At 52.7% G+C, this 14521-nt stretch overlaps 1 protein-coding gene and 1 long non-coding RNA gene across 7 annotated transcripts in view; one reads left to right on the top strand and one right to left on the bottom strand.

Annotated features, from left to right (window-relative positions):
• Positions 1-14521, bottom strand: part of IL16 (interleukin 16) — an 87673-nt gene that overhangs the window by 25137 nt on the left and 48015 nt on the right. For all 6 annotated transcript variants that reach the window (XM_019743500.2, XM_019743499.2, XM_019743503.2 and 3 more), the window contains 3 exons: positions 6321-6429; positions 3645-3775; positions 1995-2105 (listed from right to left, as the gene is read on the bottom strand). In XM_019743500.2, the coding sequence (XP_019599059.2) occupies positions 1995-2105; positions 3645-3775; positions 6321-6429 (351 nt within the window). The remainder of the gene's footprint in view (positions 1-1994; positions 2106-3644; positions 3776-6320; positions 6430-14521) is intronic.
• On the top strand, positions 3746-12715 carry LOC141568205 (uncharacterized). Its single transcript, XR_012491250.1, has 2 exons — positions 3746-4445; positions 8282-12715. It is a non-coding gene; the product is annotated as an uncharacterized LOC141568205 (long non-coding RNA).

The following is a 14521-nucleotide window of genomic DNA, read 5'->3' as shown; positions in this document are numbered from 1 at the left end:
CTCAGGGAGGAGCCAGGCGGCTTTGGTCTCACAGGCCTCGGGGCCTAAAGGGTGGGAAACGTGCCCACATGGAGCTTTTACAGGAGTCCGATGCTCCGTCCACAGAGGGACCCGGGGTGGTGGAGCCCCCAGCCCTCTAACTGGCAGTGCTGGCAGGCACTTCCTGTCTCTGCGCCTCACATGACCGTCGTGCAAAAGGACGCTCATATCATCTATCTCACAGGGCTGTGCTGGAACGTGAACGAACATGCCCAGCGCCAGGAACTCAAGCACCAACTACAACAACAGTAACAGCACCTGCTTCCCAGGGAAGAGGCATCGCTCCCCCTGCCCACTGCCGCACTCCCCACCCGCCCCCTTCTCCAGGACCCCACTGCAGTGCAGTGCCCTCCCCCTACTCCCAGGAGCTCATGGTCATGGCGTCAGCAGGTGGCTCTGCGAGGACAAGTGTGAGTGATGGCTGAGGCAGGAGGTGGCCGGAGGGAAGGAGGGAGGTGGCACCCCTGCAGACCTGGGCAGACCTGGGCCTACCGGAGACCAGCAAAGGAGGCCTGCACGGCTGCTTTACCCGCCGATGACTGAGGGGCCCCTACTTCCCACCGGGCACAGCGTGGGTCTCCACGAAAACCTTCCTAGACTCTGCGCCCCTGAAGGCAGCGAATGCCCCTGTCTGTCTGTCTGTCAGTGTCGGCCTCTGAGACGTGCTCTGGAGACAAGAGCTGTGGCATGAAAGTCCGAGTGCCAGCTGGAGACTGGGCCTTTGGGTACCACTTGCAAGCGTGGCAGGTAGTGCTCAGCAGCTTGGCTCACAGAAAGGCCCCTCCCAGTGGTGGCGGCCACAGTGACAGCACCACCGCTCTTAGCTGAGTGGCTGCTCAGAGCCCATTACGTGCATCTCCCGTGTACCACAGAGGGCAGGGCAGGCAGCAGCTCCAAGCTGCCACGGGAACCGGGACGCTATGAGCACGGACTGTGCTGAGCGTCTCCGGGGTGGTGTGTGTCCCAGGACGGAGGAATGGTGGGCGCAGCAGTGGTACAGGCGGAGGAAGAGGAGAGGTGGGAGCGGCTACAGCGCTCCTTCCTGGGCCCCTGGCTTGGTCCTGGCTGTAAGAATTGCTCTAGACCCAAACTCTCACTGCCCTGGTGAGGCAGGACGCACGGGGGTCGGAACAAGGCCCAGGGCTCAGAAGGTCTTGGGTCGGCTGCTCACGAACCCAGTGACCTCGGGCACGTCCTGTGACCTCCCAGGCCCTTCATGCAGCACAATGCCTGGGTTTGCTCTCTGCTTGTTTTGTTGTTTGTTTGCTCCGATTTGACTCTCCCTCAAGCACTGTGGATCCCTGCAGCCCTGCTTCTCCTTCCTCTCCTGAACTCAGCCCCGCCTCACCCTACTGCGCGTCCCAGTCACCACCAGGTGAGGGCCGTGGACAGCGGCAGGCCTGCCTCCTTCTGAACCCATCGCCCGGCTCTGGCCTCTGCCCCGGGAGGCAGCTCCATCTGCCCAGCAGCACGTGTGTATTTGCAGAACGTGCACAAAAGCCACCAGCGTCATCTGTGCAGGAGTCGGCTGCCCTTCCCTACTCGGCCTTCTTCTGACCAAGGCAGACAGTATAAAAGTCAACTGCTTTATAAATACGTCTCCCTCAATTCAAGGGGGAAAACATGCATTGTGATTCACTGACCAGAAAGTGGGGCCTTTTGGCGAAAGCCAGCACCGGACACAGTCACTCCCTGTGACGAGGGGAAGGATAACCTCAGCATTTCTCACCTGTCTTCCCAGCATCTCTCTGCTGAGCTCCCAGGAGAGAGGAGGATGGAGACACAGGGAGGATGGCCCACGTATGGTGCCCCGCTCCTGCTTCCACAAATGCATCTCAGCATCTGTCCCTGGAGCCGGCCTCACCAGCCTGTCTTCCTCCCTCCCTCCTTCCACACGACAGCGCCTCAGACCTGGTGCCACTCAGGAGCTCATGCTGGCGATGGCCCTTCCTTACCTTGGCCTGGCCCTTCATCAGCACGACGCTGGAGATGACGGAGGCCTGTAGGCCCCCTGAGGGCTGCACGAGCTGAGCTGTGCTCTGCGACCGCGTGGGCCTGGAGGTGCCCTGCAAAGGGAAGCAGGGAGCACATCAGATGAGCCAGCCCACCGACTCACAAAGCACACACCTCCTGGGGCGGGGGAGGCCCAGCCAGGGGAGAGAGGACCCACGTCCCCTTTCTCTTCAGGGCCCACAGCCTGGAACTGGTTGGTGGCGCATGTGTGGGCCTCTGGGGGAGAGAGGCTGTTTGGGTGGCCCCAGGAGCAAGCTTTGCTGAGCCCGAAGGCCCTGCTGACCAGCAGCCCAGGCTCAGGAAGGCTTGTCAAGGCAGCAGGTCCAGGAACAGTAACAGGTGACACATGGCCCCGGGACGAGTCCCACCACCAAAGTCTCAAGCACAGCTTGGGAAGCCAACTGCCAGGAATGCCCTCGACAGAACTCAAGACACTTTGTGCCAAGTATGTATGGGGTGGGGGCAACGGGCAGGAACGGGAGATGAGAAGGCTCAGAGCAGAACTCTGGGGCAGACAGGTGGTTAAGTGCTGGCACAGAAGCCTGTGCCCCGTACACACGGCGTGTGCCCAGGAAGCTGCCTCGGGCCAGACTGCCTCGTGTGCACATTAGACTGAGGCTTTGAGCGTTTTCATGCCTCTGGCCATGCAGCCCACCTCAGAGCTCCCAGTGTGCTAGCGAGATGAGACGTGCCGCAGGTAACGACACCACAGGACACATCGGGTGAGTGGGTGCTGGGGGAGCAGTGCAGAGCCCTTGCGAGGGCACGAGGGTGGGGAATGTTGGGTTCGTGCAGTGGGGCGTCAGCAGTGCTTCCAGCACAAGGTGTGTGAGGAAGGCCTTGGAAGGATGGGGAAGGGTTTCCAGAGAGGAGAGCGCGCGCGGGGCACGGCGCTGCCACCAGAGGGCGCTGTGTAACCGTGAGTGGCAGCAGGAGGCCTTCAGGGAGCCCTGTGCATTGGGCGGGGCTAAAGGAACCAACAGGGGAGGCACAGGCGGGCTGGAGCGACATGTGGGGGCCGCTGTGCTCCATACCCGTGTGGCGCCCCCCTGCAAGCGGATGCCCCGCCGTGGGAAGGGCATGGTTCAATTTCTGGTCCCTTAGGTTTTAAGCTGTATGAACTCAGGCGGCCTTGCCAAGCCTCCCTGCAAAGTGGGGCTAGTGCTGCCTTCCTTTCTGAGCTTGTTTTAAGAACTAGAGGCAACACGCGTAAAGCAGGTCACGTAGCACAGCGGTTACAAGCCCAGGTTGGGAGTCCTGGGATCCAACGGCAAGTCCCCGCGCTGTCTGGTCAGCCACGCGAGCGTGCGCATTCTGCACTCCGAGCCCCAGAGCCCTCGTCTGCCTCTTAGGGTAACTGTGCACATGACACAAAGGCCCCCCAAACCGCCTTAGTTCTCGGCGGCGCAGCTCACCGGTGGCAGCAGTCGAGTTCCGGGCCACACGGGGGCGCTGACAAGTGCCAGTTCGTAAGGGGGTTCTCTGCCGGGGGGGCCCTCGCCGGCCGCTCGCTGCACAGTCCTCTTCAGCCCCGGCTAAGGGCGCACCCTCCCTGCGGTCCCTCGTCCCCAGAGCCCGCCCCTCGTGCTCACCGCAGCCTTCCCTGCAGGACAGTCCAGCTGCTGAGAGAGCGACTTCCTGCTGCTGCAGAGGGAGTAGGGCTGCCCGTCAGACTTCTGGGTCCCCGGGAAGTCTCTCTCCGCTGTGCAGTAGGGATTGACACCTAGACCAGGGCAGAAAACGGGGAGACATCACTGGTGCTTTCGGCAGCGGCCCCGCCACCTGCCCGCGCGCCCGCCGGGGCCAGAGCGCACAGGGCGGGGTGCACGTGGGGACAGGGCCCCGGGAAGCGGCGGCGGCGCTCCCATCTCCGGGTGCTCTGGGCACCGCGGGCTGCAGACCGGACCCTCGCGTCCACTTCCCCAGTTCCCCTCAACCAGAGCGGACGGGCAGCAAAGCACACGCTGCGACCACTCCAGTCCCTGCGGGCTGGGCCTGTTCAGTCCCCTCCGAGGAGATAAGGGACGACAGCACAAAGGGGCCGGGGACAGGCAGAGCCCCAGGAGGCGCGGGCGGGAGCCTGGGGGACCTGCCATGGCAACTCGCCGCCTCCGCAAGGACGCGACTGCCTCCGAGGCGCACGCGCAGACGTGTACAGATGCGCGCACCCCGGAGCCGCGCGCAGAGCGGACTCTAAGAAAACGCAAGGCCGTCAGCTCCTCTCCTGGGAACCCCACACTTCCATCCATCCAACCGGGACTCCGCCGCATGGTGCTGGGAAAGTCCTCGGCGCCTGTGCGCTAGAGCCACGCATCCCTTTGGAAACACAGTGGAAGCCACATGCGTCACTTCAAAGTTTCTAGCAGCCACGTTTAAACAGTCAAAAGAAACAGGTAAGATTGGCAACATATTCTATTTAGTGCAACACACCTAAACTACTGTCACAAATAGCGCGTAACATTCCTGAGAGAGTGTGCGCCCTGAGTTTGGGGCCGTGTTTGGATCTGGCGCGGACGAGCCCCACCTCCGTGCTCAGTGTGGGGCTGGCGGCCACTGCCCTGGACCCACCGCTCCAGGGACCCGGGGAGGGTCCCTCAGCTCTGAGTGGGCGAGGCTTTCGTGGGGAATCGCCCGACACAAAGCCGTGAGACTGGTGGTAGTTCCGGGGGAGGCAGGTTGGGGCAGGGCGTTCGTTCTCAAGATGGAAAGACCCAGGCTAGTCTGCGGGCTGCAGAAAGGGGGCTGCTGGCCGGGGTGGGCGGAGAAAAGAGGAGAGAAGAGCGTCGCCGAGGACGTGAGACCCCTAAGGGGGAGGAGGAAGGGGACCAACTCTCTCGGGAGGAAAGAGAGCTCTCCAACGGTCTCAGCCCTCTCCCGTGCTTTCTGAAAAGTACTCGTGGACGAGCTCCCGGCGCAAGGAAACCCATCAAAACCGTCATCTCATCGGGGAAGTGGAAACAGGTAAACACACAGCGCTGAGTTCACCGAAAATGTGGCTATAAAATGCAACGCAGAAGCCAAAGTAACGTTTGAGAGGGAAACTACATATTGTGATGGTTGCATGAGTTTATCATTTAAGGTTATGCTGAATTACGAAACGCAAAAATAAATGGAAATGGGACTAGAGATAAGTAACACCATCGCTCATAAGGGGGACAATTTGGAAAACACAGTCTCAAATATTAACTGATTAATTAAACCTAAATGACAATAATTAACTTAAAGGAAACCAGAAGTGAACATAAAAATTGAATAAACCTTCAAAATCACTGCAAAATTTAAGCACACACAGAGAGAGAGCAACAGGCAGAAAACAAATGACAAATGACCAGAAAAATAGAAATATAAAATAACATAACTAAAAGCAAATGCTATTTATAACACTAATGTCCGCAGTTTCAGCTTCTGTCTTTAAAAAGATTGCCAAATTTGCTTTCAAGACCTAACTGCATACATTTGCAAGAAGTAAACAAAAAGAGTAAACTAAATGGATGGGCAGAAACTGATTATCAGTAAGTGATGCTGGAATCATCTACCCACTTGGAGAAAAAAAGTCCATCTACATTCTTGCTTCATATCAAACACCAAAAATAAATTACAGATTTAGTAAGTTTGAGGGGAAAAACCAAATAATTTAAAAACTAGAAGAAAATATAGCCGAATATTTAATAGTAGTTCTCTGGAAGGGGAAGACACTTTAACATTAGAAAAGAAAAAAATCAATAGATTTGATGAGTATGTAAAGATAAGAACATCTGCATGCAAAAAATAATTAATAAACAATCAGCTACGGAAAGTATGGTGTGGTGTTGATTTCCTCAAGCTTTCCCGCATTCTTCCCATTTTCCTGAACTTGTATCCTACCTGCCACAGCCCCAGATCATGACGTCTTCCAGCCTCAGCTCCCATCCTATTATGGACGAGGTGACAGAGGCGGAGGAGAGAGAGTGGCCTTGCTGAGATGAAGGATGTCACCTGACAGAGAAGTAGAGCCCTGTGTTGTATCCTCATGTCACGTCCTCCCAACACACAGGTCAGGTCCAGCTGAGGAGGGGCTAACTGGACCTCAGACCAGAGCGGAGGCAAAGGCACAGACCACTGGCTGGCGGGACGCACACGCGCAGTGAAGGGCACTCTCACTGAGGCCAGCGGGCCACCACTGGACCCGCAGACACCCGCCCTCCCCCAGACGTCCCCCGGCACTGATAATCCTGACATTCAGCAATGGCTGAGTCCTGATCCTGAACACGGTGTGACGAGACACTTACTGGTTGAATTGCTGCGCGTCCTTTGGTGACAGGCTTTGGGAAGCAGGAAGTTACTGCTTTGTGCTTCTAGTTTTCTGGAGTTTTCTCGAGAGGAAGTTGTAGCAGCTTCCTGCAAAACAAGTCCCGCCTTTTATTCAGAAGATTAGTTAGAATAGAAAAAAAAAAAAAAAAATGCTCAGAAAAGAAAACTGAGATGTTGACGCTGACCATGGAAATACTTGTCTGGTTGCCTCCTGCACTAAATTACAGGATCGACAAGGGCAGGGCGTTAGAAGTACTGCCAAACATTAATTCACAGACGTCTTAATTCATTTAATAAAGAAGACTGAAGGAACAGATACTGCGTAAAGGACTAATGCAATAAATGTTGAATGACTGTCAGCTATTACATGTCAGCCTCTTTATTAGGCATGAGGCACATAGCTGTGAACCACACAGACGAGGACACTGGTTTTGGAGAAATGCCTTTTAGTGATGAAACGACCAACAGTAAACCAGCAACAAACAAAAGTGAAAGATAATTACAGAGAATGGTAAGCGTTACGATGGATACGAATGGAGACCGACGATGGTCCATTGTTCTGGCACGTAACAGGCACTTAGAAACACTCGCTGAATGCAAGTTATAGAAATAGATTTCTTTATATTGAACCATCCATGAATTCTTGAGACTATTATGACTTTATTACATTGCCGATTTCTCTGTGAGGATTTAATATAGGATGCTACAAAAAAATCAATACTAAGTTAAATTTTATTATTGTTATGATGTTCTTTTTCTACCATGCCACACGGATCAACTTTGTCTTGCTTTTTTTTTTTTTTAATACTAAAAATTAGGAAACACTCCCATTGCACCTATCCTATCAGCAGCATATTAAACAGCGCACTTGGACCCATTTCTCTATTGGGCGTAATAATAAAAAAGTGACCACATGACTTTTCCTCAGGCAAGATGAGAATTTGAGACAATTTTCATTCTCTTCCCTGTCCTCACCATGGGATGTTTGGGACAGAGGGACAGACGACAGACAGAAGGACAGAGAGACAGAGGTTGATTGTGAAGATGATGGTATTAATTACTTCTTTTTCCAGAACTGTTTTTTATATTGCTTTCCTAAGTATTAACCACAACGATTAATTCTTGAGTTATGTTGGTTTCATTTCTCACTACCATAATCCGAGAGAGAGAGAGAGAGAGAGAGAGAGAGGAGAGGGGAGGGAGGAGGGAGAAAGAAGGGAGAGAGAGGGGAAAGAGAGTGAGAAGGGGTGTGTATCCTCTCAGGAAAGCTACACAGATGGAAAGCTCTTTGAATATTTGCATGTCTGAATGTGTGTGTGTGCGCGCGCGCGTGTGCCACACTTGTATGATGTACTGAGTACAGAATCTTTGGGTATTGGTTTTTCAATCTGGAAACTAGAGTTGGCACAAACGCTACCTGGGACTCAGGGTTCCAGGGCAGAGGTTTGGGAGGGGCACCTGCCACCCTTCTCTGACTTACATGCCTGCCTTTATTCGACGGGCCTTGGAATGCCGGCTGATCTCATGTGCCAAGTGCATGGGGGCTTCCAGCATCTGCTGCATTTCCCAGGGTGCACGGAGCACCTCCTGTTGTCGCCTCACTGTGTGCCCTGTAACACAGCCTCCCTCAGCCCCTGCGTGAGCTGGGGGGGTCTGTGGGCACCTATCCCACTCACTTCCCAGGCTTTCCCCTCCGGCGTGCTCAACGGCTGGTTAATGAGCCCAGTCCCACCTGCACTGTCACACAGCAAGCTCTCAAGGGTTCCAGTGTGAGCGTGGCCCCTTTCCATGGCTTCCCGTTCTGACATACCTTTCTCCCTGTTAGTATACACTTTTTTTTACTTTCACAGAAATTTCCAAGAGGTGGGGGAGTTGCTAAAATGTACTCTGGAGCCAGAAAGGCACTCACAGCCTGCTTTCTTTTTAAAACTTTATCCAGTGTGACACAAGGGGATCCTGCCAGACACCCGTCTCAGCGCCCTTGTTTCTCAGACACGACAGTGTTGATAATCAGAAAACCCATCGTCCTGGGCACTCACTTTCCCTCTCGGCGGCAGATGGTGCTACGCTAACCTGAACGGAATCGTCTCTAACCAGAGAGGAGAGGGAACCGGGATTACTATGCAGGAGGTTAGTTCAGGTGAATCCTGAGCCTCTCCGTTTCCAGAATGTAGCACGATGACTGACTCTTTGAATTAACTGCTTTACACAATCTTCACTGCAACAGCCTGAGGTCGTGTCCTGATTCCAATACTGACTTCCCTCTGCGTTACTTGTCTTCACATTCTCCAGTGAGACTATGAAGAAAATGTGATTTCAGTAGCTCTCTCGGGTTCACCGGACACACAGAAGCCCAGGAAAACAGCCAGTTTGTCTGCTTGTGCAAAGTGGAGCCTTATGTGCAAAGGACCTTTGAAATGTGTATTTCCCACCCAAATATCTAGTAAGATAAAAATAAGTAAAAGCAGTATGCACGAATCACGGAAGGCTAAGAATCCTTAAAAACAATATTTATAAAGAGTTTTTGTGATATGGACATAACCTGTATTATGATGGTAAGTTAAAAAAAACCCACAAAAAACAACAACAGAAACCCCACAACAATATTCTATGAGTAGAGTCTGACTGTACTCAAGCAAAATAGGCAGAAAAGGGGCTGGAAACAAGCACACCAGAGCAGTAACGGTCATTCACTCCGCGAACGCTTATGAAGCTCTGACTATGTGCTGGGCACTGTTCCGAGTACTGAGGACGAGGCCGCAGACGAGAGAGACGGGCAGAGTGTTTGCTGATGGGATTGTGGGATTGTGGAGACGCCTTTTCTTTCTTTACAACTTTTCTGCGTTTTCCATGTTTTCTACAATGAGCATGCATTACTTTTACAATCAGACCAGAAACAAAAGATTAATTTTACATGTATTGCAATTGTCACACTAGTAGGCATGACACATAATGTGTTTTATTGTTACATTTCTTTCTTTTAACCCTCTCTATAAAGCTCCCTGTCCAAAACATGATTTAGAAACTGCTTGGCAAGCGAAGCCAACTGATGACGGAGGCATCACAGAAAGTAGAGGGTTCTGGTCCAGATTACCTACCATGTTTCCCCGAAAATAAGACCGGGTCTTCTATTAATTTTTGCTCCAAAAGACACATTAGGGCTTACGTTCAGGGGATGTCATCCTGAAAAATCACTCTAGGGCTTATTTTCCGGTTAGGTCTTATTTTCGGGGAAACATGGTAGCAATGGTTAATGTCCCATTCAGAAGAGGGACTTCTCCTTTGGGGGTTTCACAGGGGGCTGTGGCAGAACCACCCACAACCAGCCAGACCAGCCACCCGCCCATCGGTTCTCTGCACCGCAGGGGCTCAGCCTCCCTGTCGTGGCACCAGGAGCAGCTGCTCCCCGCGCATGGAGGGAACGGACGTCACGGAGCCTCTCCTGCATGCACGAGGCAGCACAGTTGCATCCTCCTTCGCAGATCTAGGTCTCAGACACAAGTGACGGGGTTGGTCCCCTCCCTGAAGCAGCTGCAGGCTCCCCTAACCTGCGTGTAACCAGGCAACAGTCTGTCTCCCCAACAGCTGCAGAAAACTGCTGGCTCACCAGACGGCGCCCCCAGAGAAGGACACAGACTGCCGTGAACCAAAGACGAGACCTAAGCAGCAACTTTCTATCCGTCATGCAAAAACCCAACTCCGTGGGGCCCCCAAAGCTCCCGGAATGGAAGCAGTGTGCATGTTCCGCGGACCTTCTAGTTCTGAACACCAACAAGGGTCCTCACGGCATCGTTCACTCTCGTCATCCGCACAACCCTGAGCTTCCTGGTTTCCTCACCAGAATCGCACAGAGGCCAGGGTGCGTAGAGGGTCACGGGACCAGCAGCATTAACTCTCTCGTGACCCTGGACTTGTCACTGAATCATCTGAGCTCTGTTTCCTCCTCTGTAAGCGGAGGGGTTGACTGAACAGCCTCTGTCACCACCGGCAGCACCACGCTTTCCAATGGCACTGCTGTTTATGTGTAAAGAGCTAACGGGCCTACTGTCCCCTCTGCTGTAACCACATGGCAGCAGACGACCGCTCACATACACGAAGTATCTTTCCTTGGCTCCCGGGAGCCTGGTCACTTTCAGGCCAGGATGTCCTGGGTTTCTCGTCAAAGGGGCAGCTGTACGTGCCCTCCCCCGGCACCCTCGCCATCACACACACCTGTTCCTGCCCGAAGCTGAGGATTTGTCACCGAGGCCGGGTGCTGGCCAAGTCATCTCCACGTACATTTCTCCTGTTCTCATCAGAGACAGGGCTGCAGGCAGCGGTTCTGTGGGCAGGATGCCCCATCAACCTGGGTGCCGTCTCTACATTTATTAGGTGCGGGTGGGACGGAAGCGAGTGTGGCTATAAAAGGAGTCTTTGTGGTGATGGAAAGTCTGTGTCTTGACTGTATCAAACCAATAACCTGACTGAGCTAACATTACACTATAGTTTTGCAAGATGCTACCAACGGGGAAACTAAGGTATACGGACCGCTGAATCATTTTCTTACAACTGCACATGAATCTACAATAATCTTAAAATACAGAACTTAAAAAAATTTTTTTTAATTGCACTTCCATACACCGGAAAATAGCAGCTAGAAAATAGAATTATTAAAAAGGTAACATTTACAATTGTATCAGGACATAAAGAATGTCTAGGAACTAATCTAACGAAAGATGTATAAGTCCTTTCTGAAGACACACAGCTTACTGAAAGAGGCATTAACGCGTGGACAATCAATGGCATCACGTTTGTGAAAACGGGAGACTGAATCTTGTAAGGATGTCAACCCCCCTGAATCCATCTATGTGTTCAGTGCCGTACTGACAAAATCTCAAATGTGTTTCAGAACATCGCAACATGATACTTAAATGTTTATCAAGCAGCACAGGGCCTGACATAAAGAAACATACCCAAATAATGCAAAAAGAGGGAGAAACTTCCATACAACAGAACAAGACTGATTTTAAAATACAATGATTAAAAAGTAGAGTTTGGGCATAAGGATAAGAAATTGGCCAATAAAACAGTACAGCACCTAGAAACAGCCTCATGTGAACACGAGGAAACTTGACTTGTGACAGAACCTAACCCTGTATGTCTGTGGACACTTCCATAGAAGGAGCTGGGACAACTGGCAAGCCGTGTGGAAAAACGGCAGGTGGAGTGTAAAACATAAGTATGTGTGGGGAAGGTGTTGAGGAGAATTTGCCTTCATTGGCTGATGCGAGCGTTTGTCTGTTAGTCTTTGTTCCTTCGTTCCCCCACATGAGACACTGCATGTGGGGTTCCCTCCCGTGAGAGACTGCACGTCAGGTACCGGTTAGCTTAGGGTTAAAAGAATTTTCCCTGAGATGCTGTTTTCTGTCTGTTTCGCCCGCGTCAGCAGATGGAGTGAAGAAGTAGCTAAGTTGTATCAGGACGACGTGACAGGCACGTTGCCAGGCTTTGGAAGACCTTGGGCCCATGGTCCCAGGCAGGAACAGGAGATGTTACTTGTCCGATGAATTAGCCCTTCAGCCGGATAAGCAATATTTTTCTCACAGTAACTGCCGGACCCTCCCAGAACTGGCCATTCCCGGAGGGGGAGGCAGGAACAAGGAGCTTGGCTCTGGGGTACATCTGAGAAAATATATGATAGACCTCACATGGCAGTGAAAGAGTTCATCTTTTGTTATTAGTGATTCTTCATCATTCTGCCATTTTGGAAACTTCCAGCAACATGCAGCTCACAACACCAGGAGATGCCCCGACTGCCAGCAGTGGACCTGGTGAGGGCTGGCTGGTTCCCGACCTCTCCAGTGCTGTTCCCCACGGTTAGCCTTCTTGAGAACTGGTTAGCATTTTAGAAACTTGTACGCAGCTTGCAACTTGTGGCATCAGGAGACGCCCTAACTTCTAGCAACAGCAACGGCGCCAGCAGCAGCAGCCTTGGAAACCAGCAAGCAGCAGTGGGAGACGCCTGAGTTTCCCTCAGCTGCAGACCTGGCAAGGTTTTGATTCCTGCCCTTTCCACTGTTGTTGTTCCTACAGTTAGGTGAGCTTTGGGCATCTACTGTAATTGCTGCTCTCCTGTAGAGCTTATTACTGCTTTTGGATACTCCTCACTGAGGTTATTTGTATATTTAGCCCAGGGATTTTTGATCAATAGCAAACATATGTTGGGATCTCTTAAACTTACATGTATGTGCACTCCTTTGACATGACATTATCATCATGTATATGGTTCAGTCTTAACCACCTTTACTTTCTGTCATTAGCACATTCTTTTAAGTGCCCTGGTCTTTTGCTATTACATATTACGAAATAAATTGATCAGCTATTGCTAAATAAATCAATTAGCCCCACTCTAATTAATGAATTAATGTATCCCTCCCCTTTCTCTTCTCCCTGCTCGTCATTACAACACGGAAGGCAAAACTCTAAGTTCAGGAGACAATAGCAGAGAATAGACAACAGACTAGGAAATGTTTAAGAAAGGATACAAACTTCTAAATAGGATGCGAAAAGCACAACCTCGAAAGGACTTGGTCGCTAAATTCCACATTAACATGAAGAAACTCCTACTCAGTGAAAAGAGGAAGATGACACACTCAAAGCTGGGAGAAGATGGGAAAACCCATAACCCGGAAGAACAACAGAAAAAGTTGGGGCATGTTACAGAAGAGGAAATTTGTAAGTTCCATAAACATACGGACAGATGTGTAACCTTACTAGTAATTAGGGAAATGCAAACCGCACTTCACATGAGAAACAATTTACAAGGCCCCAAACTGGAAAAAGGTTAAAATCCTGAGACTAGCAGGAATGAACAGCACGCAAGAACATTACCCCTGCCGAGGGACAGGGCCCTGCACGGCCGCGTCCGCGACACCCACGCCCGAGTGAGTGTCCCACACCAGCCGCGCACGCTCCTCACACTTGCAGATGTGCAAGGAGGCACGAATGAGCGAGTCTCTGGCAGCACAGCCTCGAAAGGAGAAAGGCGATTATTCCAACTGTGCACTGACAGGAGAATGGGTCCATAGACTGTGTGTTCACAGAACAGTGAATCACAACGCGGTGAGAAGCAGTGACCTCCAGCCAAACCCCACAGCACGAGCCACTGTGCAGAACACGCTGCTGAGCGACAGAGGCGAGTCCACTGGAGAGCGATCCCCACGGGACGCATTTTCATCACGTTTGAAGGTAAGTGGAGCTGAGACCTCCAGTTCCAGAACCCAGGGTCCTCCTCCCGGCTAGAACACAACTAGATGCCCAGGAAATGACTCAACAGACAGCCACAGAGGGGTGAGAGGCCCAGAGGACACGGCTGATGCCCAGGAGCCTCAGGACTTGATTCACAAAGGGTGAGTCCCTGTTTCTTTTTATGGACGAGATGCCCCAGGAGGCGCTGCAGGGCCTGCCACCCAGAACTACCTGCAGGCAAGGACAGGATGAAACCGTAAAACATGCCCTTGGCCTGGCCAAACACCAGCGGAGGGGCAAGACCAGCAAAGACCTGGAGGGAGCCCCGCCCCCGCCCCCGCCGGGCTTCGGGCAGGGGCAGCCAAGCCCAGGCTGCCCAGCCCCTCTGTACGTAGGCAGGGCAGGTGGTGGGCCTGCTGAGCGCTTCATGTTCCATCCCCCCCACACCTCATGGCAAGACACCCGGGCCCGCGGCTTCTGCCCATCCGCACCGCAGCAGCAGATGGCCACCCAGTGATACCAGGCCAGCCCCGCCCGCCCCCACAGTGCCAGAGAACGGGGCGACCAAACAGCACCGCAAAAGCTCTGAAAGCTAAATGCCCCATTTCCCTTGTTCTCCTGTGTCTTTCCACCAACCAAATGGTGTCCTGCCAGAACCAATGAGCTTCAAAAGAGCAGCTCGCAGGCACACAGCTCCAAACGTCCGGGCGATGGAAGCAGCAACTAGGAATCTGTGGAGGCCGGGGCAGTCAGCCACTGCTCCGGCATGCCCCTCTCCCCTCCTACACACACAGGGGGTGCAGCTGGCTGCCTGGGAGGCCTGGAGCCCTGAGCTTCCCTCCCAGGGGCTGTTCTCCTGTGGCAGGAAGAGACAAGTGGCCAAAGGATTGGGTTTCCCAGCTGCCAAGGAAGCCTGGGCCTCAAAGCCACAGGCGGAGCTGCTCCAAGGCAG

Source organism: Rhinolophus sinicus, linkage group LG13 (genome assembly GCF_036562045.2).
Source record: "Rhinolophus sinicus isolate RSC01 linkage group LG13, ASM3656204v1, whole genome shotgun sequence".
Classification (NCBI taxonomy): domain Eukaryota; kingdom Metazoa; phylum Chordata; class Mammalia; order Chiroptera; family Rhinolophidae; genus Rhinolophus; species Rhinolophus sinicus.
The sequence above is the reverse complement of the archived record's forward strand: the minus strand, read 5'-3'. Positions and strand labels throughout refer to the sequence as shown.